The 24,229-nt window shown below is 36.8% G+C and overlaps 1 protein-coding gene, 1 long non-coding RNA gene and 1 pseudogene across 4 annotated transcripts; 2 read left to right on the top strand and 1 right to left on the bottom strand.

The window, feature by feature from the left end:
* The first annotated feature begins 9,328 nt into the window (after window positions 1-9,328).
* Window positions 9,329-13,611, top strand: LOC136064755 (uncharacterized). 3 transcript variants are annotated; one of them, XM_065766887.1, is made up of 5 exons: window positions 9,329-9,913; window positions 10,019-10,615; window positions 10,722-11,474; window positions 13,060-13,174; window positions 13,298-13,611. In XM_065766887.1, exons 1-3 carry the CDS (start codon window positions 9,449-9,451, stop codon window positions 11,295-11,297), a joined length of 1,638 nt encoding a protein of 545 aa, XP_065622959.1. In that variant the 5' UTR covers window positions 9,329-9,448; the 3' UTR covers window positions 11,298-11,474; window positions 13,060-13,174; window positions 13,298-13,611. The 3 variants fall into 3 exon arrangements, with proteins under 3 accessions (XP_065622959.1, XP_065622957.1, XP_065622960.1); XM_065766885.1 differs by having other exon boundaries at window positions 13,060-13,611; XM_065766888.1 differs by lacking the exons at window positions 13,060-13,174; window positions 13,298-13,611 and adding an exon at window positions 12,167-12,493.
* Window positions 13,612-16,454: 2,843 nt separating this feature from the next.
* On the bottom strand, window positions 16,455-18,453 carry LOC112019992 (uncharacterized; annotated as a pseudogene).
* An 18-nt stretch (window positions 18,454-18,471) lies between these two features.
* On the top strand, window positions 18,472-19,841 carry LOC136064758 (uncharacterized). Its single transcript, XR_010626371.1, has 2 exons — window positions 18,472-19,491; window positions 19,585-19,841. It is a non-coding gene; the product is annotated as an uncharacterized LOC136064758 (long non-coding RNA).
* The last annotated feature ends 4,388 nt before the right edge of the window (window positions 19,842-24,229 follow it).

The raw sequence follows: 24,229 nt of genomic DNA, 5'->3' as shown, positions 1-24,229 counted from the left end.
TCGTAGTACAGTGAAAAAGGAAGAAGGAAAAAAGAAAAAATTTTAAATTGTGGGTTAACGCCGTTTATTTGGGATATCATATTAGACAGGTGTCAAAATTTTAGATAGAGAACCTAAGGTACAATACCTAAGGTACTGTACCTAAGTTTTTCCCTTAATTTATATAGTCGTCTATGTTGGAAGTTGGTGGGCTTCACAGACTCTCACTTCCAAACACTAACGTCAAGGATCCTGGATTTTAAATTTCTATTAAGTAGTATATAACTATATATATTAATTTATCAAATTTGAAGCTTTTTATTAAAAAAAAAAAAAAAAAATCATGCATGGCCTCCCTCCAAAATTGGAAATGAGCTCTTAAACCAAAAAACTCAAAAATTGAAGTGATCAACTAAGAGGTTAGTAACATCCTAAAACAGAACAACAACAAAATCCATTTTTACTAACCCAAAAAAGAAACAAGAAGAAGAAGAAGTTATTTTGCAACAAAGAGAGCAATAGACATACATATGTGGGTATATTACTTTTTGTTGCAATAGAGATTTCAAAATACTAATATATTGCAACAAAATTTTATGTTGCAATAAACTTGTTGCATTAGAATTATTCTCTTCGGCATTTTATTTTTCCCAATTTTTCAATTTTCCACAGTTACATCCCCTTTTCCTTCTATCTCACAAAATCAAAAGATTCAAAACTTGAGTTCATACACTATGGGTTTTTAATGGTGGATTGGATTTTGAGGTTTAAAGCTAGGTTAAAAAACCTAATCCCAAACGGCGTTGGCCACCATGGCCAAGAGCTCTAAGCTCTGTCACCATGGCTGAACCTAAGCTCTCTTCCTTCTCTCTCTATCTCGCATTATCTCTTGATCTCTCTTCAGCTTAGACCCAAAACTCCATGGCTATGGACCACTACTCTTCGGTGGTGATTCTCTCTGTTTCCCTTCTCTTGGCCCTTAACAACCCCCCCCCCCCCCCTCTCTATCTCACTTTCTCATTTTAATCACGGTGGTGAGGTTTTAGGTATGGTTATTTGCAGATTCAAGGTTTGGTTATAGACCTATAGTTGTTGATTCTGCATGGAACTGTATAGTCCTACATTGACAAGATGTGTATATGGAAGTGATTTGGTACATATCAATATTACTTAAGACTAACTACTCATATGAATTTTTACATTTTTGTTTCGTATTAATTGTGATGTGAGCTCTCTGAACTACCTGTATGGGATGTATATAATCACCTTTTGATTTTCGAAAAAAATCATATTTCATTTCTTTCTAATGATGTTTTTGAAAAGTTAACGTCATTGATTAATTCAAAGCATTTGTTTCGTATATGTTTTTGAAAAAAAAAAAATTCCTATTTTGCCTATATGTTTCTTATAACACTTCGATTGTTTCATTTTAGGATCCAAAAGTGAATTGTTGTAGTGGTCTTTTCTTTCACCATTAGTAGGATGACCTTACAATTGAGTATCATTATTAACTAAATATTTCCTATATCAATGCAGAAAATTCTCAATTACTATAATTGAATCAGGAATTTAGTGAGCATGTAGTTATTGTTATCTCATTTTGGATCCTCAAGAGGCATATAAATATTTTTTAGATTATTAGTAAGACTTCACAAATCATGAAAAAATACTCTTAAAAATGAAAATTCACTATTATGAGCATAATGTAGTTCAACATTTAAATTTCAAAAAATTATTAATTTTTTTAAACCATGTCAATGACTAATATGGACTATGAAATCAATAGCCTAATAATTTGCTTATAAAGTGAGAATACTTACAGTATCTCTTTCAGGTTCTATTGCAATTTTGGAGTTGTAGACACCCCATATAGGAGCATGTACATTTTCAATAATGAATAATGTCTTTTGCAACAAAATGGAATATAATTTTCTAATAATTTCTTTGATTTTTTATATTAAAAGGGCAATTGCTACAAAATTTAGTAAAAACTAATATCGTACATGCTTTTTGGGATATAAAAACCATTGAGTTCTATTTTAATGGATCATATATGATTGAGTTGAAATATTAAAAAACACTTATTTTGTATCTTTTATTTTGTTAATGCTTAATAAATGATAGTTTTATTTTTCATTTATTAATTTAGCTTGGAATTTTAGTGTATTTTTTATTCTTAAATGGTCAAAAAAATTATTCATGTTTTGCGCACACATAGAAAATCTCGGTTTCGGCTTTGATTCACATAACACTAAATGGAAGAAACTCACATTCACACGAAGAGGAAGAAAACTTTTAACTACTTTTTTTTTTCTCCTATTTCACTCTTGGTTCAGAATGAAATAATGCATGGGATATATATATAGTTATATACTACACCATGCAACCTTTATCTCAATTACACATATTATATGAATTCCCCACATTTATAAGTATTAGAATCCTCTTCATTTTACAATCAATTTCTTGTTATAATTAAATATTACAAATATAGAGGTATATCCAATACTACATTTAGGATTTTACATGACATAACATTTTGTACACTATTGTATTCAAGAAATAAAATTTTAACTTGAAAATGAACTCTTTGTTCCCATTTATAAACTCTCCACGTAACATCAACAGACTTCTCACAGGAATTCACTATATTATTGTCAAATATTAAAAGCTCAATTAAACAATTTTAACTTCTAACAGTCTTCTCTCTCTCTCTCCCTCTAATTGGATACTGTATTTTTGTTTTGTATCTATTTTGTAGTACTTTCATCTGTCCACTTTATATAATTCTTGTTTCCCAACAAGAAGAACTCCAAGGTGGTTTAATCATCATTGTTGTCTTGGGCACTCGGTGACAATTGAGATACCCTCAAATTTGTACGAAGACAACAATTGGTTGGGGCTCACTCTATATGCTTCTATTTTAATCCCCAGGGATCGAGAAAATGCAGTTTCAGCAAATTCATCTCACTTTCTATATTGTCAATTCCAAACGAGTAAAGCTAGTCTAGACAATCAAATCCTTGTTTGCCGCACCACTGATGAAGAAAACAACTGGTTACATCTATTCTTTGGACTCATTTGGATATCTTATATACCTGGTGAGGCCTTGAAGGATATGCTGCATCAATGTGGCCACATTAAGGCTTCGTTTGTTAGTGATTGTCCAAGCGTGATGGTGCAAAAATGTGGGCTTCGTCTTTTGTACCAGCATGATCTGTCACAGTTTGAGCAACAACTAAAACATTGCAATGCTTCCATTTCTGCACTTCGGGATTTCAAATGTCAATTTAGCCGTAGTGGCACGATACAAGAGGAAGGATGGACGCATGATGTCGCGGAAGCCTGAAGAGAAGCACACACGATGCTCTCTTGATGAAACAGAAACTAAACTGTTAGTTTCTGGTAGTAAACCTCGAATCTACGAGGGGTTCCCTGAATCCACAAGGAGATAAAACTGGAATCCACCAGAAGAGAAAATTGACAAAAGTCTGTGTTTATTGATAATAGTCTATTTTGCCTCTGACGGCTACAAAACATATAAATACTAAGGAAAAACGTTTAAAACCCTAATTCGCGCTAATTAAGCGATTAGGGGACAAAATTACCGAATTTTACCAAAAATAGCAAAATTGAGTTAACTGCAGAATCATAAACTACTGACCTTAAGGGTCGTCTCAAAACAGACGGGACCTTATTCTGACTTTTAAACTAAAAGTTATTAAGGAAAAACAAATATTACTATAAATAGCAAAAACGCTGTTATCGGGGCCTTAATGAAGGAATTCGCCTAAATTTTGGCGACGTTCATGGCATCATGAATCTGGATCAGAACGTCGTTTCCCTTCAACCAGCCAAATTTCATGCAATTCCGACACTGTTACCCCGATGCTCCCTACTGGCACCCCCCTTTGATCTTGCGTTGTGACTTCCTGCGCCCCTGCTGTTCAAGGAAGGCATGTGCTGTCTGTTCTACATCAGTCCCCCCCACTTGAAAAGAACTCGACCCCGAGTTCCCACTATCTGGTTCATCAGGAGGATGATAATCATACAAGTCTGCAACATTGAAGGTAGAAGAAATGCTCATGTCTGGAGGAAGAGCAACCACATAAGCATTGTTGTTGATCTTCTTAGTAATCTGAAATGGTCCATACTTCTTGTCCTTCAATTTGTTGTAGGTACCAACAGGAAATCTCTCCTTTCTGAGATAGACCAGCACTAAATCCCCAACATTGAAGATCTTCTCACGCCTCTTCTTATCAGCAGCTTCCTTGTACTTGGCATTTGTAGCTTCAAGTTTCTGCCTCACCTCCTCTTGCATGGCTTGAATACGATTAGCCATATTTTCTGCTGCTTGACTCACTCCTGGAAGCTCAGGTAAAGGTACCAAGTCCAAAGCGTGTTTTGGGGGCACGCAGTAGACGATGGCAAATGGAGACTTACCAGTGCTTCTACTGACTGAGCTATTATATGCAAACTCTGCTTGGGACAATGCAAGATCCCACTGCTTGGGCTTCTCGCCTGAGATACACCGGATCAGATTCCCCAAAGTGCGATTAACCACTTCTGTCTGGCCATCAGTCTGTGGATGACTGGTGCTGCTGTAATTCAAGGAAGTGTCAAAACGCTTCCACAAAGTCCGCCAGAAGTGACTAATGAACTTGGTATCCCGGTCAGAGGTGATGGACTTTGGCACTCCATGCAAACGCACAACTTCTTTAAAGAACAGATTGGCCACTCGAGTAGCATCTGAAGTTTTCTTGCATGCTATGAAATGGGACATCTTCGAGTACCTGTCAACCACAACAAAAACAGAATCCATACCTCGCTGGGTTCGAGGAAGACCCAGTATAAAGTCCATAGACAGATCCTCCCATGGGGCTTGTGGAACTGGCAAAGGCATGTATAAACCAGTATTCTGAGATTGACCCTTAGCAGTTTGGCAGATTGGACACTTCCTCACATGATTTCCAACATCCCTCTTGAGTTGTGGCCAATAATACCTCTCTTCCACCAGTGCTATAGTCTTATCTCTGCCCATATGTCCACCCAAACCTCCACCGTGCAGCTCCCTAATAATCTGCTCCCTCAATGAACTTTTAGGGATGCATAATTGGTTACCCCGAAAGAGGAAACCATCCTGGATGTACATACTATTGACAGCAGTATAAGTTTGTTGACACTTACCCCAAATATCACCGAAATCCTCATCATTCTCATACAGCTCCTTGAGGCAATCAAACCCTACAACTTCAGTACGTAGGGTGGTCAACAAAGATGCTCGCCTGCTGAGTGCGTCAGCCACCTTATTAGTGACACCAGACTTGTGCTTCAATGTGAAATGGAAGCGCTGAATATAAGCTACCCACCGAGCATGCATCCTGTTAATGCTAACTTGACTGTTAATGTGCTTCAATGCCTGATGATCTGTAAATAATACAAACTCCCTCTGAATCAGGTAGTGCTCCCAATGCTTAAGAGTCCGTACTACAGCAAAGAACTCTAGCTCATAGGCTGACCATTTACTTCGAGCTTCACAAACTTTCTCACTGAAGAATGCTACTGGTCTGTTGTCTTGTGAAAGAACAGCGCCTATCCCGACCACAGATGCATCACACTCCACCTGAAACACCTTATCAAAGTTGGGCAATGCCAAAACCGGGGCTGTGCTCAACTTTTCCTTGATCAAGGCAAAGCTTTGTTCTGCCTCTTTTCCCCACGAGAACCTCCCCTTCTTCAGACACTCAGTGATAGGGGCGACTATGCTACTGAAATCTCGAACAAACCTCCGATAGAAGGTTGCTAGCCCATGGAAACTTCGCACATCACTCACTGTCTTTGGGGTTGGCCATTCTCTGACTGCACGGACCTTGTCCTCATCAACATGAATCCCATCCGCACTGACCACATACCCTAAGAACAGCAACTTATCAGTCAAGAAGCTGCACTTCTTCAAGTTGATATACAACTCATTGGCCTGCAACACCGCTAATACTTCTCGCACATGATTATAGTGGGCTGCTTCTGTCTTACTGTAAATCAGGATATCGTCAAAATAAACTACCACAAACTTTCCAATAAATGGTTTCAATACCTGATTCATAAGTCTCATGAAAGTGCTGGGAGCATTGGACAATCCGAAAGGCATTACCATCCACTCATACAACCCCTCCTTTGTCTTAAAAGCTGTCTTCCACTCATCTCCAGGTCGGATCCGAATCTGGTGATACCCACTCTTGAGATCCAGCTTGGTGTAACACTTGGACCCACTCAGCATATCAAACATGTCATCTAGTCGGGGAATAGGAAATCGATACCTGACTGTGATCTTGTTGATGGCTCGACTATCCACACACATACGCCAGCTCCCATCCTTCTTTGGTGTTAGCAGTGCCGGTACTGCACATGGACTCATACTTTCCCTGATCTGCCCCTTGCTCAAAAGCTCATCCACCTGCCCCTGTAGAATCTGACCCTCTTGAGGATTCATCCTGTAATGTGGCAGATTAGGTAGACTAGCTCCAGGAACTAAATCAATGCAATGCTGGATGTCACGCATTGGTGGTAAACCTGCAGGCAGCTCTTCTGGAAAAAGCTCTTCAAACTCCTTGATCAATGGTTGAATTGCCTCAGGTATCTCAGTAACCTTCTTTGGCTCACCATCTGTCACCACTACAGCATATACCTGTTTCAACTCCTTACACTCCTTGTCAAACTCATCTTCATTGTTCACTATAAGGAGTGCTGGCTTCCCCTCCACTTTAGAAGCTTTGGGTATACTGCCTTCCTTAATAGGACCAAGGACAATTTTTCTACCATTCTTAAAAAACACATACACATTATCCTTACACCTATGAGTAGCATCTACATCATACTGCCAAGGTCTACCCAGTATTAAATGACATGCATCCATTTCAACAACATCACAAACTACTTCATCTACATAACATTTACCCATAGAAAAAGTAACACGACATTGTTGAGTAACAAGGGTTTCCGTACCTTTCTTGATCCAACCTATCTTGTACGGAGAGGGATGCTTTTCTGTTTTCAGTCCTAGCTTGGTAACCAAACTCTTCGACGCAATGTTCTCTACACTGCCACTGTCAATGATCAAATCACAGACCCTCTTGCTGATGGTGCATCGTGCTCGGAAGATCTCATTCCGTTGATCACCGTATTCCACCCTTGGTGTGAGCAACAACCTCTGAATCACCAAAGACCGCCCTAGTGGCACGCCTTCCTCGTCCTCTTGGACCTCATTGGGATCATAGGCATACGGATCTGCATCATTATACACCTCTTCACCCTCCTGTTCACCTTCTATCTCGCCCTCTTCTGCCACCACCAGATTCACTGCGGCTCGCTTAGGGCAAGTACTAGATCGATGTCCTGGTTCTCCGCATCTGTAGCACTTATTCCCAGTTGGCCTAGCATAAGGGTTGGCATTCGCTATCGGCTGGGCTGCGGAACCTGCTACTGCCACTGTGGATTGGTTGACACCACTGTTCTCCCTAACCACGGGTTGTGATCGTGGTGTAAACATGGGCTGTTTACCTTTGTTGGCAGTGGAACTAGAGGACTCTGAATTGCGATTGGAAAACTTCGAACCTGCCCTGAGATGCTGATATTCTATTTTCTTGGATAAGGTTACAGCCTCATTCAAAGTATATAGGGTTTGTAAGGATACCTGATCTCGGATGGAAACTCGTAACCCGTGTACAAATCTGGATATCCGTTGATCTTCAGTTTCCTCCAAATCATTGCGATTCGCCAACCTGTCAAACTCCTCCATGTACTCATTAACTGTCCGCGTACCCTGCCTGCAATCCTGGTACTGTCTGAACAACTCCTGCTGGTAATCTGGTGGTAAGAACCGATCTGCCATTAATCTTTTCATTCTCCTCCATGATCTTATTGGAAGCTTTCGTTCACGGGTACGATTTAATTGAACACGATCCCACCAGGCAGATGCTCCTCCCTTCAATTTGTAGGCCACCAAACACACCTGTTTGTCATCTGCTGTACCCATATAATCGAAAAACTTTTCCACTTCACTGACCCAATCCAGATACTCTTCAATGGAGACATTACCATTAAAGGATGGTAATTCTACTTTCATTCGATAGTCCCTCTGCTCCTGATAATCTCGGCCATTATCCCTTGCGGGACCACGATGATTTCCAAGGACTCTCTCTGCATACTCCTCGTCTTCACTATTTTCTTCGTAGTAGTCCTGCTGCCTGTTCCGGTTTGGACCACGATAGGGAGGACCACGCGCTCGGTTATCACGTCGCTCTCCGTTATCGCGATTAGGGTTTCGGTTAAGCAAGGTGGCAAGTGCTTCTTGAATCTGGTCCAGAGTTTGCTGGGTGGAATCACGAAATTGTTGATGTTCATCACGAAATTGTTGATTTTCATCACGAAAATCAAGGAACTCAGCCCTAGTGAGGACTGGGTTGTTGACGTCGTCACCGCCGTCATTGTTGTGGTGGTTACCGTCTCGCCGGTTAGCCATCAGACCAGGGTAAGTCAAGGCTCTGATACCAACTGATGTCGCGGAAGCCTGAAGAGAAACACACACGATGCTCTCTTGATGGAACAGAAACTAAACTGTTAGTTTCTGGTAGTAAACCTCGAATCCACGAGGGGTTTCCCTGAATCCACAAGGAGATAAAACTGGAATCCACCAGAAGAAAATTTGACAAAAGTCTGTGTTTATTGATAATAGTCTATTTTGCCTCTGACGGCTACAAAACATATAAATACTAAGGAAAAACGTTTAAAACCCTAATTCGCGCTAATTAAGCGATTAGGGGACAAAATTACCGAATTTTACCAAAAATAGCAAAATTGAGTTAACTGCAGAATCATAAACTACTGACCTTAAGGGTCGTCCCAAAACAGACGGGACCTTATTCTGACTTTTAAACTAAAAGTTATTAAGGAAAAACAAATATTACTATAAATAGCAAAAACGCTGTTATCGGGGCCTTAATGAAGGAATTCGCCTAAATTTTGGCGACGTTCATGGCGTCATGAATCTGGATCAGAACGTCGTTTCCCTTCAACCAGCCAAATTTCATGCAATTCCGACACTGTTACCCCGATGCTCCCTACTGGCACCCCCTTTGATCTTGCGTTGTGACTTCCTGCGCCTCTGCTGTTCAAGGAAGGCATGTGCTGTCTGTTCTACATCAACGCATATGCCTAACATTCCTAACGAAGTTGTATCTCCACTCAATAAATATGACCAGCTGGTAAGAAATTATGAGTACTTTCTTTGTTTCAAACACACCATTAACTTCCCCCTCTATGTCCTATAATTTTATTTATTTTGCAGGGTGGGCACTCTGAATATTCATTTTGTTTTCCCCCAGTGGAAATTTTACATCGTTTCAATTATCATAGTAATGAGCCATCAGTGAAAATTGATATATCCAATGCTTTTTTCAATGACAACAAATGGATGGGACTTGTTTTATGTACTTATTTTTCAAGCGATAAGCATCAAACTGCAATTATTGAAGATCCTTCATCGATTTCTCACCATCTTATTTGTATTTTGGAAACGGACCTAGCTGGTCCAGAGCTAGGAATCTATGTCCACCGCACCAGTAAAAGAGATTTTACGTGGCTAGATATTGAGGGTGGATTTCTTTGGCTGTGCTATATTCCATATTGTCCGTTTCTAAATGAGTTCAATCAATGCAGTTGCATCAAGGCTTCAATTATAAGCGATTGGCCAGGTATCATTGTGCAAAAATGTGGGCTTAGTTTCTACCATAAGGGTGATGATTGGTTTCAGAAAATTCTAGATCATTGCTTGTTGGAAGAGCAACATGTGTTTCAATATTTGAACGATCAATTAACAGCTCGTTATAAAGTGAAAATTAGTAGAGATAAGAATCAGCTCTCCCAAAGCCATTTGCCGGTAATTAATAAATTATAAATTTGCTTTACCTCAAACATTATATTTCCTCTCCCTCTCTTTAACTTCTCACTCTCACTTATTAAACACAATATTTCTGTTTTACAGGGCTTTGATGGATCCTGTGACTATAATTCTTGTTGCCCTCCAATTGAAATTCCGCGTTGGTTCAACATTCGAAGTGACAAGTCCCACGTGACAGTCAGACTAACTCGAAATTTGCATAATAGATGTACTTGGCTGGGAGTTGCTCTATGTGCAGTTTTTTTCGTTACAGAGGATGTGGCTAGTCTCAATGACGACATTATGGATTCAATATCTTCTTGCAAACTTATTTGTCACTTGAAAGCAAGTAATGGCTTGAGTGTGAAACCTCGCCATATCCATTGGCCAACTAAAGAAAATCTCATGATGTCAGTGCTAGGTGGTGGATTCACTTGGCTGACCTACATACCACGTGGGTCGTTTCCTGATTGGCTACGTGATTGTGCCTCCATCAAGTTTTCATTTAAGACAAATTGCCATTACTTGAAGGTGCAGAATTGTGGCCTTTGTCCATTGTACCAGCATTCGGTGGAAGAGTTCAAGAACTGCATGAAGTCCGAGTCAGAGTATTTGGGCATCCATGATCAAAGGAAGACTGAGAATATAAATAGAGAAATTTGGTCTGGGATTCAGAATTTAATCCACGAAACTGACACAATGGTAATTAATAACTATGTTGTTTTTCTGTCTCAAACAAGATATTCCATCTCCCTCTCTTTAATTTCTCTCACTCTCACCCATAAAACACAATATTTCTGTTTCACAGGGCTGGGATCGATGCATTTTCTATAATTCCCGTTTGCCTTCAAGTGAATTTTTGGAGTGGTTCGATCATCAGAGCGATGAGCCCTGGTTGAAAATCCCTGTACCTCCAAATTTGTACAATGATAGTACTTGGATGGGTTTGGTTGTATGTGCTTATTTTGCTATAGATGAGAATCCAACTGCCCACTTTGACATTCTGGATTCAGATTTACCTTATGGCCTAGCTTATCATTTGCAAACCAATGTTGGTAGTGTGAGACCTGTTGTCAGTTATCGCCTGACTAAAGAAAATCTCGTGATGTTACAGCAAGGTGGATGCATTTTGCTATCCTATGAAGCGCGTGGGTCGTTTCAAAATTGTCTGAATCAAGTGAGCTGCATTAAGGCTTCATTTAAAGCTGACTGCCCAGGTTTGAAGGTGGAGAAATGTGGCCTTCGTCTCTTGTACCATTATGATTTGGAAGAGTTTGAGCAAATGAACTCCCCATCTGATGATTTGGAAGAGTTTGAGCAAACAATAAGCCATAGCATGAACTCCTCGTTGGGTGGTTGGGATATCATCTTTCAAGCCCACTGATGATGGCAATAGGGATAAGCAAGAGCATGATGGTGAAGGAACATCTAGTAGAACCTCCAGCTCTAGGAAGCAGTCTAATTTTGGAAATCTGAGGGGACCCATTGATCCTAAAGTCAAGGGCAAGCCAGTTCTGGAAGAATAATCTCTCTTATTGGGCTCTTCCTTCGGAACTTATTGGTAAGTCATCCTCCATCTAATTTTCAATTTTAACCTTATACCAAAGAACTGATAATCTTTACTACGCAGAAAAATAAGATGGAAAACATTCTTTGAGACAATGGGAAATTGTTTCTCAAAAGAGAGTCCATGGAAAAAAAAAAAAATTGATAAAACATTTTCACATCGGCTAATGTGGCAGATTGTTAGTGATAGGTTAAAAAACATAATGTCAATGGTGGGTAAGGATAAAAACCAGTAAAAGCTTAGTAACTCATTCTGAAACTATGAATTGCTTGGACTGTGCAATGAATTGCTTGGACTGTGCAACAACTGTGTTTATTTGTATTATTTTTATTATGTGATTATGTGAAGATATAATTTTACCATGTTTTAAGTTGGACTTACCTCAACCTTATCTTCTTTTTTTCTTTTTCTTTTTTAATAATTTATATCTCAAACCCTATTGTTTAGGAGTAATTTTAAACTAATCCTACACTTTTCAAAAATTTCAATTTAAACTATGCTTGTTCAAAAGGTGTCAATTAATCCTTCCATTATTTTCCAAACATCATTGATGAAAAGGACGTTTTGATATGTAATTCGGTGAAATGGTGTAGTTTTCTATCAGCAGCGTTAATAGGAAAATAATGGATGGGATTATTTGAAACCTTTTAAAAATGATAAGAGTTTAATTTTGTCTAGTTGTACAGGGTTGAGCTTGGAGTGAAAGGGACTGTCCTAAGGCTAATCTAATTGATCCATCTGACCAAACCTATCTGACTCGAAGCATTGAGGACTGTTTTGAATGAATGGGTCAGTTGAAATTGGGTATGGAGGTTCAAAAAATAATTTGGGTGGCTGGGCAGGTGGCGAGTTTAATAGAGTTCCTAGGTTCTTGATTATGTAAATTTGTCAGTAAATGTGTAACATTGGTAGTATATTTATGTTTTCAGTTGTTGATGTAAATTTGTGTAATTTTTTTTTTTCTTTTTGATGAGATTCATAAATTTAAATGTCTTTTTTTGTTAAAAGTAAATTTGCAGAGAAGTGAAGGTGAGCTTTCTAGAAGCATTGAAATTAAATAGACTTTTGAATATCATAAAAAGCATCAATTTTTTTTCCTATTTATGTCGTTGAGTCTAAAGTGCTCAACCTAGCACAGTAGGTTCAATTATTTATTTATTTATTTAATACTTCTGTTCAATTTGAATTTCTATTATATAAAATTTGGGTTTTATTTATGTTCAATCAATTTCAAATTGTGATTTAAGAATGGGAGAGAGCAAATTTTATATAAGCTGATATTGAGCATTTCCCACTGCAATCAGGAGTACTTGTCCACCCTGTCTTGGTTAGTGATCAATCCTCCATGTCTTGGCTAGATATTTTAATTTTATAGATACTGTTGATTGCAAGTGCATAACAAACTGTTACAGATTCAATGAGCTTAGTATTCATGCTTTGCAGTTTCTATAGTAATTATTGTAATTGGTTTCCCTTCCTAATTTCGTGCAGTGACACCAATACTACTTACATAAAGAGAATTATTGAATATGGCTTCTTCCATGTTCATTGAGCTTATCTGGAATGTGTTCTCTTGCAGATTTTCCCAATTCATGTGAAGGGGGCTGCTAGTAGCTTGATGGTGCTGGTGAACTGGTTTAGTGCATAGGCAGTTTCCTTTACATTCAATTTTCTTACGAAATGGAGTTCCTCATGTAAGGAAAAATTTTCCCTTAGCACCAAACGAATGTATTGTCAGTTTACATTTTTTTACAACTGACACTGTTACTCCTATATTTGATTTTCTTTTCCATACTTTTTTCATCTACCCTGCATAGAATCCTAGAGGGGGAGAAGGCTACAAATATTTGAACTGACAATAGCTGGAGATACTAGACCATTGGATTTTATTTTGGTTCAAGTATCATCTTCATTTGGTGCTGAGAATTCAAGTTTGAACACGACAAGAAGAATTTAAATCATCTGTTTTATTAACAAATTCTTTGGGCACCAAGTAGATTAAATTTATGGGCAAAAGAAGGGAAGATGAACTGAAAATTATTTGTGGGTTGGACAATAGACAGCAGAGACAATTTTTAACAAGCAGAATGTGTGTACTTGTGCTCATGTAAAAGAACGCAGGGATTACTACTTCCATCCAATTTTTGCATAGTTTTTTTGTTATACTTTCACATTGCAAGCCAGAAATAAATTTTTTGCACAGTAAGTCTAATATACTAGTTTGCTAAATGCTATGACGACCTGATGCATGAGTTGCTAGCTTTGAAAGTTTAACGGAAAGTTGAAATTAAAAGAAATTCAATTAAATAATAATGTAGGTTTTTTGGTCATCGTAAATTAGCAATGTACAAAACCAGTTCTACTATTCAAGAACTAGTATGGTTTGGTCGTTGATTGAGGCTTTGGGTGGAAAAAAAAGCAGGGGAATGGAAATGGTTCAACAGTTGATTGTGGCTTTGGAAAGCATACTAGAGATCTTCGTTTCCATTCTTTCTGGCTATAAAGGCACATGACTTGCGGCTGCGGGTGATCAGGTGTATAATCAGATCAAAATAAATTTTTTATTTCATGAAGATAATATTAGTAAGTAATTGTTTGAGCAAACTAAATTTTATTAAGCTTGGTCTCTTTAATGTTCTGCATGTGGCTTGAAGTGAAACTCGAGGAATTATAATTCGAAGTGAAATCTGACTTCATGGATTAAATGCCTCACCTAAGAGGACTTTATGTCGAAATGCAAGTAACAACGAAAAATGAAAAATATAGACACTACAACTGTGACAAAGTGCTGAGATATTTAATCCAAGTTATTTCAAAATTCTAATGCCATTGATTCAAAAAGTCATGCAACAGTACAAGACTTTTATCAAAAGCCTAAGGGCTATTCATTTGTACAATCTTTTTATTGAGGGGGTTCCTAAAAATAGAATATGAACACATTCTCTCCCAAATCTTTGACCTGTACAGACACAATTGGCTTCCATCTATTATCATGGTAATCTTGAATGCCTCCCAGTTAAAAAATTTGTTTGTGAATAGTTTTACTACTAATAATTTAGGTTTCTTCCAACTCTCAACCTATCCTCAATTAACCTTTAGATATCTAGTTCAAATCCTCAAAAGAGAGTGGGCCTCTAAGACCTCACCTCCGGAGGTATTAGGTTTTCAACTAAGTTTATGGTTACTAAATATTCTAGAAAAATGTAAACAAAGGAAAATGCCAAAAAGGGCAAGAAAAATGTCTCAGTGTATAGGTTTTTATTTTTCAGGAAAAAAAATTGCTATATCAAAAATGTTTTGTTTGGACTTTGGATTAGATTATTTTTTTTAAAATCAAGGGATTTTGAAGAATGACTATTAGTATAAAGTACTTTATATAAATTTAACAACACGTTTTATACAAAATAAAAACCCAATATATGTATATGATGAAGTGGATTTTGGAGATTTACTCAAATAAAAACACACGATAATTAGTTAAATCAATGCTACATTTTAATAAAGCTCAAATATTTCCATAATTTTTCATCAATTAAAATAATTGAAATTTCATTCTCTATTCAAATTATATTTCAATCTAAATTTAAAAACTAAAATTTTCTAATTTATTTAAATTAACCATAGGTTTTTTTTTTTTTTTTTTGACGTCAAAGATAGAAGTATATTAATTAAAAGAAGAAAGAAACAGTATACAGATATAAACTTGGCTGATGAGCTGTAATACACAAAGCCATGCAAGCCATACATCGTGGCCTACACTTCTACAAGCCCAAACAGTACAAGGGAAATAATAAAATACATCAAACTCTTAGAGTGTCCATGACAAAGTCCTTGTATGCCACAAAGGTCTTTAGTAAAAAAACTCTATGAGTCATTGTGTCTTCTGCCCTTGCACCAGATCTCGAACAAGTTTCTGGTAGTCCACCAGCAGGTCCGTTGCTTGCTTGAGGATCTCAGTTGGATGGGTCTGACTATTTTGGAAGTGTATACGGTTTCGTGCATTCCAGAGTGCCCACGCAATCATAGCCCATAACTCAAATTCCTTCCCCGATAGTCTCTCCATCATCTGTCTCGTAAGAAGGAAGAAGCTTGGCACTGAGGAACTTGTCTTCTGAATCCTACCTCTAACCAGGAGTTTTCAAAATATGTAACATTAATTCATGAATTCAAAAACAATATGGTGAATTTTACTTTTGGATGATTATGGTGGACCGGTGGTTCTTTTTAAAAAAAAAAAATTATAAGCAAAGAGGTGTCCAATAGGTGAATTTATCTTGATATTCACATGGGTTGCATAGCAGTATCTCAGCTCATAAAGAAATCTCAAGTGGCAGACTGGCAGGCATCTAAATAGGTTCTTGGAGTGGCTTCGAGGGTATCTTTGAAAAAGAATACTTGGTCTTCATTAGAAAATTGATGATTTAAAAGAGAAATTATTTGAAATATTTTTCCACCTTAAAAGGAATAATGAATATTTAAGAACCCAATTAGATGATATCATAAATGGATATTCTTTGCTGTAAAAATGAATTGTTTTGATTGTGGCGCATACACACGCAGCTTTGTTCTCTTTTCTAAAAAGCAATCATCACGAAGCATGTTCAAACCTTTCATATCTATAAAAGCAAACATATATAGACTAATAATATATTTTCCTTAGAATTGTTCATGTGAAAAGGGAAGTTTCCATGTCTTTTCCTTTTCTTTTCTCTCTCCTAATGCTGCTGTTTTTCTTAAAATTACTAAAAGTTAGAACAAGTAGGACCAACGCTTGAAAAGAAGATGGGTTTTTTTATTTCTAAAGTAGGAGGTCCACCACTAGCCGAAAGACTCCGATTATTAGAAGCAGCAGGACACCTCCACCACATAATTTAAAAATAAAAAATAAAAAGTAGGACCACATGAAGAAGATGGATTTTGGACTGGATGGACGTGTAATTTTTATCCCTAATAATACTTCTAGAAAGATATATAGAGATGAAAACAGGTCCAATCCAATTACAAAACCAGCCCGCTAGACTAAATTATAGGCCATTCTATCCCAACACTCTTTTTACAATTGATAGTGTCTCAAATCTTGGGTTTGGGTTACGGCATGGGTTGCGCACCCTTCAAGATCTAAATCTAGTAAGCAAGGCTATGATATCATGATCATTAATGATTATCAATTATATTTTTTAGGCAATGACAACCATTCATCACTCTTCAAATCAAACATCTAACACCTCATTCCATCACAAAATAGATAACAAAAGTTTCTTTTTCCAAGTTGGAGTACCTCTTTCATCCTCATTTCCAAAATCCAAATTATATTATGACTGCTAATGATCTACATGAATTGGTAAACATCAAAACTAAGCCCGATCTGCCAATGTCCTCTTCGATGGACTAACATAGAGAACTGCATGAAAGGAGATAACCCAATCATTGATACGGGGCAAAAAAAAGAAATTGAATAATAACATAAAATAACAAGTCATCCTTTAAAGTACCATCGTTTCCAAGGATGAAGGCAATACCATACTTATTTTTCAATGCCCATTGACGTATTCTTCTGTTTGCTCCATTGCTATATTCATATACCCATCTAGACATGCAAGAATACCTACACAGAACATTTAAAGGCATCATAATAGCCTATGAGTGCATCTTTTCATGGGCATGCAGAACTAAACAAAGTAGGGCACACCAACCATCACTAGAGGTCTGATTCAACCCATTAGCATATATTCTATCATTCGACAGAAATTATTATTATTATTATTATTATTATTATTATTATTAGAGAAGCAAAAGTGGGGTTAGACACGAATCAATGAATAAAATTTAATTACTTATCACCACTGTATAAACCTAGCCTCCACCTTGATGCAGGAATATATCGTAACATGGATGATGATGACATGGCAAGGTGACGAGGCACGAGTAAGTGACATAGCACAAGGCCAGCCATGCCTAATGGCCGAATTTCAAGTGTCATGTCATGTCACAAGCCAAGCCAAGCCTCGTGCCACTTCAATATGCCATGTCATCATCATCCATGTAATGTATACTCCTTCCAATAACCCAATTTCATTTGCCTACCATGGAGATCTTAAAGAGAGGTATCATATACCAAAAGACTAGCCAAAAATTTCCTTTTACAAATTTGTGGATATCTGATAAACAATCTTTAAATAATGTACCTAATAAAATCAGTAATCAATATATTGTGTATATGATAGAACAATAAGGACCAAGTTATGCAGTATATATAAGGGAAGGATACCTCCTCTATATGTAAACTATGTGATAGATGGTAATTGTGTCAATAGTGGGGAAATTGATAAATTTAAAATCAACCATGCATTCAAAGCTGTAAAAATTCAAAATAAATACAGCTTGCAAAATGAAGGAGGTACCAGTCAATACCTAAGAAGAAGTACTTAGAGAAAGGCAGCAATTTCTTTCCAAAGAAAAGAAATATTGAAGGAGATACCAGTCAGAGAGAGAATAATTGAAATATTAAAAAAAAGGTGGTCATTATAACTACATATGAAAAATAAAACATAAAACACCACTCTCAAATGAGAAAAGTGACCAAACTCTTTCATTTTTATGTAGAAAAATTTAAAATATTAACTGGCCAGTCCGTATTAAAAAAAAGAAAAGAAAAAAGAAAAAGACAAAGAGATTTCCTGTAGAATTGGAGTTATCAAGAATCCCTCAATGGGAAGATTGTTTGCTACAAGGCAAATTATGCTTCCATCAAGAACTAGCCACACATACACAAACAGAGATTAGAAACACTACTTCACAAGTAAGAAATAGGGAGACTGACCTCGATAATCTACTCCAGAATTTAGTTTAACAACAACAGGTCGCCCACAAATTGATTTGAGGAAATCTCCAGGGGTTTCCTAGTTGTTGATCCTTTCTCTCCACCTCCACTCATTTTGCCTATCTAAAATCTGATCTTTCTCTCCCTAATGATAGAACAATANCATTGACTGGTACCTCCTTCATTTTGCAAGCTGTAATTATTTTGAATTTTTACAGCTTTGAATGCATGGTTGATTTTAAATTTATCAATTTCCCCACTATTGACACAATTACCATCTATCACATAGTTTACATATAGAGGAGGTATCCTTCCCTTATATATACTGCATAACTTGGTCCTTATTGTTTATCATATATACACAATATATTGATTACTGATTTTATTAGGTACATTATTTAAAGATTGTTTATCAGATATCCACAAATTTGTAAAAGGAAATTTTTGGCTAGTCTTTTGGTATATGGTACCTCTCTTTAAGATCTCCATGGTAGGCAAATGAAATTGGGTTATTGGAAGGGGAAGAAAAGGGGAAAAAAACCCTAGGGGTTGGGGGTTGATGCAGGAGTATACACTACATGGATGATGATGACATGGCATATTGAAGTGGCACGAGGCTTGGCTTGGCTTGGCTTGTGACATGACATGACACTTGAAATTTGGCCATTAGGCATGGCTGGCCTTGTGCTATGTCACTTACTCGTGCCTCGTCACCTTGCCATGTCATCATCATCCATGTTTCGTGATATATTCCTGCATCAAGGGGGAGGCTAGGTTTATACAGTGGTGATAAGTAATTAAATTTTATTCATTGATTTGTGTCTAACCCCACTTTTGCTTCTCAATAATAATAATAATAATTTCTGTCGAATGATAGAATATATTGCTAATGGGTTGAATCAGACCTCTAGTGATGGTTGGTGTGCCCTACTTTGTTTAGTTCTGCATGCACCATGAAAAGATGCACTCAGGCTATTATGATGCCTTTAAATGTTCATGTGTAGGTATTCTTGCATGTCTAGATGGGTATATGAATATACTCAGGCTATTATGATGCCTTTAAATGTTCATGTGTAGGTATTCTTGCATGTCTAGATGGGTATATGAATATAGCAATGGAGCAAACAGAAGAATACGTCAATGGGCAGTTGAAAAATAAGTATGGTATTGCCTTCATCCTTGGAAACGATGGTACTTTAAAGGATGACTTGTTATTTTAGTGTTATTATTCAATTTTCTTTTTTTTGCCCCGTATCAATGATTGGGTTATCTCCTTTCATGCAGTTCTCTATGTTAGTCCATCGAAGAGGACATTGGCAGATCGGGCTTAGTTTTGATGTTTACCAATTCATGTAGATCATTAGCAGTCATAATATAATTTGGATTTTGGAAATGAGGATGAAAGAGGTACTCCAACTTGGAAAAATGAAACTTTTGTTATCTATTTTGTGATGGAATGAGGTGTTAGATGTTTGATTTGAAGAGTGATGAATGGTTGTCATTGCCTAAAAAATATAATTGATAATCATTAATGATCATGATATCATAGCCTTGCTTACTAGATTTAGATCTTAAGGGTGCGCAACCCATGCCGTAACCCAAACCCAAGATTTGAGACACTATCAATTGTAAAAAGAGTGTTGGGATAGAATGGCCTATAATTTAGTCTAGCGGGCTGGTTTTGTAATTGGATTGGACCTGTTTTCATCTCTATATATCTTTCTAGAAGTATTATTTAGGGCATAAAAATTACACGTCCGGATCCAGTCCAAAATCCATCTTCTTCATGTCGGTCCTACTTTTTATTTTTTATTTTTAAATTCTGTGGTGGCAGGTGTCCTGCTGCTTCTAATAATTGGACCTCCTACTTTAGAAATAGAAAGAAACCCATCTCCATTATATGCAAGCGTTGGTCCTACTTGTTCTAACTTTTAGTAATTTTCAAGGAAAAAACAGCAGCATTAGGAGAGAGAAAAGAAAAGGAAAAGACATTGAAACTTCCCTTTTCACATGAACAATTCTAAGGAAAATATATTATTGCTTTTATAGATATGAAAGGTTTGAACATGCTTCGTGATGATTGCTTTTTAGAAAAGAGAACAAAGCTGTCGTGTGTATGCGCCACAATCAAAACAATTCATCTTTTACAGCAAAGAATATCCATTTATGATATCATCTAATTGGGTTCTTAAATATTCATTATTCCTTTTAAGGTGGAAAAATATTTCAAATAATTTCTCTTTTAAATCATCAATTTTCTAATGAAGACCAAGTATTCTTTTTCAAAGATACCCTCGAAGCCACTCCAAGAACCTATTTGAGATGCCTGCCAGTCTGCCACTTGAGATTTCTTTATGAGCTGAGATACTGCTATGCAACCCATGTGAATATCAAGATAAATTCACCTATTGGACACCTCTTTGCTTATAATTTTTTTTTTTTTTAAAAAGAACCACCGGTCCACCATAATCATCCAAAAGTAAAATTCACCATATTGTTTTTGAATTCAGTGAATTAATGTTACATATTTTGAAAACTCCTCATTTGATTTGTTTCTCAAAAAAAAAAAAAAATTCTAGCTTTGAGAGTTACGTGCAAGAAGCACTTTGTCAATATGAATTTTACTTGTAGAAACTAGAAAGGGCTAGGATTGAAGCACAAATTAGAGCGATTGAAGCTGGCCCATGAATAAACAATTACTTCTTCCATGAACAAACATTTCACCACAACTTGCATATTTGTCAATTTGTGATTGGATTTCATTATTTACACAAAAAGCCACCATTGATAATGGTAAAAAAAATACTTTAAATGACCACTTGACACATGTTCAAAACATACACGCTAGACTCCCAAACAGGACAAAAATGAATTGCAGAAGTCCTTTATGACTTGTAGAAAACTAAAAAAATTTCTTTGCTTTGAGGTTAAAGATTTCATCCATGCCTGTAAAAATCAATACCAGGAAACCATAAGCAATCAATTAGGAAAGTTCACAATCCACTCAAACCAGACTCTTCACTTAAGATTATAACACATTGTTTAAATGAATCCTCCATAATGTTACAAAGGATCAAACTTAAAAGAATGTGAAACTATAATGTTGAAATTGTTTAATTTAAACTAAAAGACTAAATTGATACCAATATAGATTTGGGAACCAAGTTGTGGACTTGTATAAATTACAAGCAGGGAAACAAAGCATAAAATAAATGGACTTGTTTTGTTATTAAAAAAAAAAAAAACTCTTTACTAGGAATAAAAGAAACATGGTTGATCTTCTTAAAGACCTGGGGTCTTAAAAAAAATATTTGAAAACAATTTTTTTTTTAATATTTAGTAATCCAAGCTTCTTTCGGTGAGTTGTGGACCTGCTTGTTCTATCAATTGATAATTATTGGTCCTAATCATTTTGAGGTAAAGAAAGAACAATTAGGAGAGAGAAAAAGAAAAAGACATGGAAACGCCCTCCAAACTTCACTTTTCATATGAACAATTCCACAGAAAATATTAGTCAATACATGGAAATACCGTGGTTGCTTCATTAATTTAAAAAGTAAATACAAGTCAAGTCATCAAAATTTAAAATGGAACTTAAATTTTACGACAATATTTTAAGGCATATTAATCAAATATTGCATTAGTCAGTTGACACAAATAATGTGAAGACAAACTAATATTTGAAGAGCAAAAATTAATAATCACTATAGCAAAAGTTAAGAAAGAAATTATTGTCATTCAGATGTTTATCTAGCCCCACCAAGTCGTCTATTTCTCACAGAAATTGGAGTGAGGTAGCAATGTTAGAAGGAAAGGGAATGAGATAGCACATGTTTTTAGCAAGATATGCACGACAGGTAGATGATTTTCATTATTGGCTAAAACTAGAAGAGACCCTCCAATGGTTGAAAACCTAATCCAAAAGTATATAATTTAAGTAGAGTTCTAATAAAACGTATGCTAATTTTCTTCTAAAAAAAAAAAAATCACTCTCCAGATTTAAAGGACTTATATAATATCAAGACCTTAGGTAGATTTTGGTTAATTTCTCCATCTATTGATGAATTCCCACCTGAACAATGTCATTCACATTAAATTGCAAGATAAGTGTACAATTTATTTATTTTGGTACTTGAGTACATAAGATTGTTAAAGAATTTCTCAAAAAATCTTCAATTTTTTAGGTTTTTAAATTTTCACTTCATAAAAAAAAAAAATTAAATGGAATTGTTAGGTTCTAAGGTCTTAGGATTTTATGTATTTAGAACTATAATTTGTAATGTTGGCAAACCATGATCAAAACATTGTATTTAGTTTTATTTAGACTTGCTCAAAGTTGGTTTAATATTGTAAAGTTGGAATCGAGTGGCTGCAGAAGTACTTGGGACTTTCGGCCTGGCTCGATCGATCGAAAAATAGATTCGATCGATCGAAATTCGCACAGGTTGAATTTTCTGCAGAATTTCCAACTCAGCCCTACTTCATTAAACGTTTAGGGTTTTATGTTTTTACCTTAGGTATATAAACAAAACCCTAGCCACGTTTTTGGAGGTTGTCCATATTGTATTGTTGCTCATACATTGCTGTTTTGTGTGAATCTCGTGTGAGATCTTTGAGGAGCTTTCCTTTACACAAAACTTAGGGTTTTCATGGTAGAGATGATTTCAACATCTTGAAGATCATTACTGTTGCAACCATTGGAACTTAAAAGAAAAGTAAGCGGGGAGCTTGTAGCTGATTGAGGAATTCAAGAAAGAAGTAGTTCGTGGATTCGGAGCCTGCACGTGGTCGTGTCAGGAAGTTCTACTGGTGGGTAGCATTAGGAAGTCGAGCGGGGAGCTTGTAGTCCTTTTGTACGAACTTCAATTCTTTCATAGTGAATTCAGGTTAGCCTTGAGGATCTAAGTCGAGCGGGGAGCTTGTAGTCCTTTTGTACGAACTTCAATTCTTTCATAGTGAATTCAGGTTAGCCTTGAGGATCGGTGGGTCAAATCCTCCCCAGGTTTTTACCGTGTGGTTTCCTGGGTGATCATATCTTGTGTTATTTATTTTCCGCTGCATTATTATTCTTGATATGATTGTTAGATTGTTTTAACCTAGAATTGCTTAATTTGACTAAGTAACAACTTGGCTAATTAATCTAGGCTACGCAATCTGTGTGTTTAAGGGGTCTAAAACCGTTCACCTCTGCTTCTTGTCATTGGGTGGGTCGTCAGGTAAGGGTACATCCTGCGGCTTCCTTTTAGGTCCCAACACTAATTCACAAGATATACCAGCGTTTACGGTGTCGCGGGGTGGTCCAAGTCGTTGCCAAGTACCATGCAAAGGTTTAGTTTTTTTTTTGTAACGGTTTGGTTTGTGTGAGTAGTAGTGGGTTCTGGGGCTTTGGGAGTGTCAGGTATGTGTGTGGGGTATGGAATATCTGAGTGGTTTGTGGTCAGAGTGTTAGTGTTGACAGTTAAGGGGACGGTTTGGTTTGTGCGAGTAGTAGTGGGTTCTGGGGCTTTGGGAGTGTCAGGTATGTGTGTGGGGTATGGAATATCTGAGTGGTTTGTGGTCAGAGTGTCAGTGTTGACAGTTAAGGGGATAGTTGACTTAGTGGTGGAATAGGAATGTTGAGCAAAGACTGTTAATGGAGTGTGGGCCAGCTGTGGGAGTTGATTTGGTGTATTTGAATTAGGATGGTAATTTAGATCATGGTCAAGTTCCATGATAAACGTGTCAAATAGTTGTGGGTCTGATAAAATTTCCTTGTGTGTTGATGCAGTTTCGGGTTTATCGGCTTGAGCCACGGTTTCCGCATTTTGAGTCATAGTGGGTGGGTTTGGCGATGGAGGTGGTGTGTTTTCCGTTGGATGTGATGGTGGCGTAAATGGTGAAGGTGTGGGTTGTGGAGGTTGGGATGGGGCTGTTGGTTGGAAAGATTTGG

Source organism: Quercus suber, unplaced genomic scaffold (assembly GCF_002906115.3).
Source record: "Quercus suber isolate HL8 unplaced genomic scaffold, Cork oak 2.0 scaffold_754, whole genome shotgun sequence".
Lineage (NCBI taxonomy): Eukaryota > Viridiplantae > Streptophyta > Magnoliopsida > Fagales > Fagaceae > Quercus > Quercus suber.
This window is presented reverse-complemented; position numbering and strand designations above follow the sequence as displayed.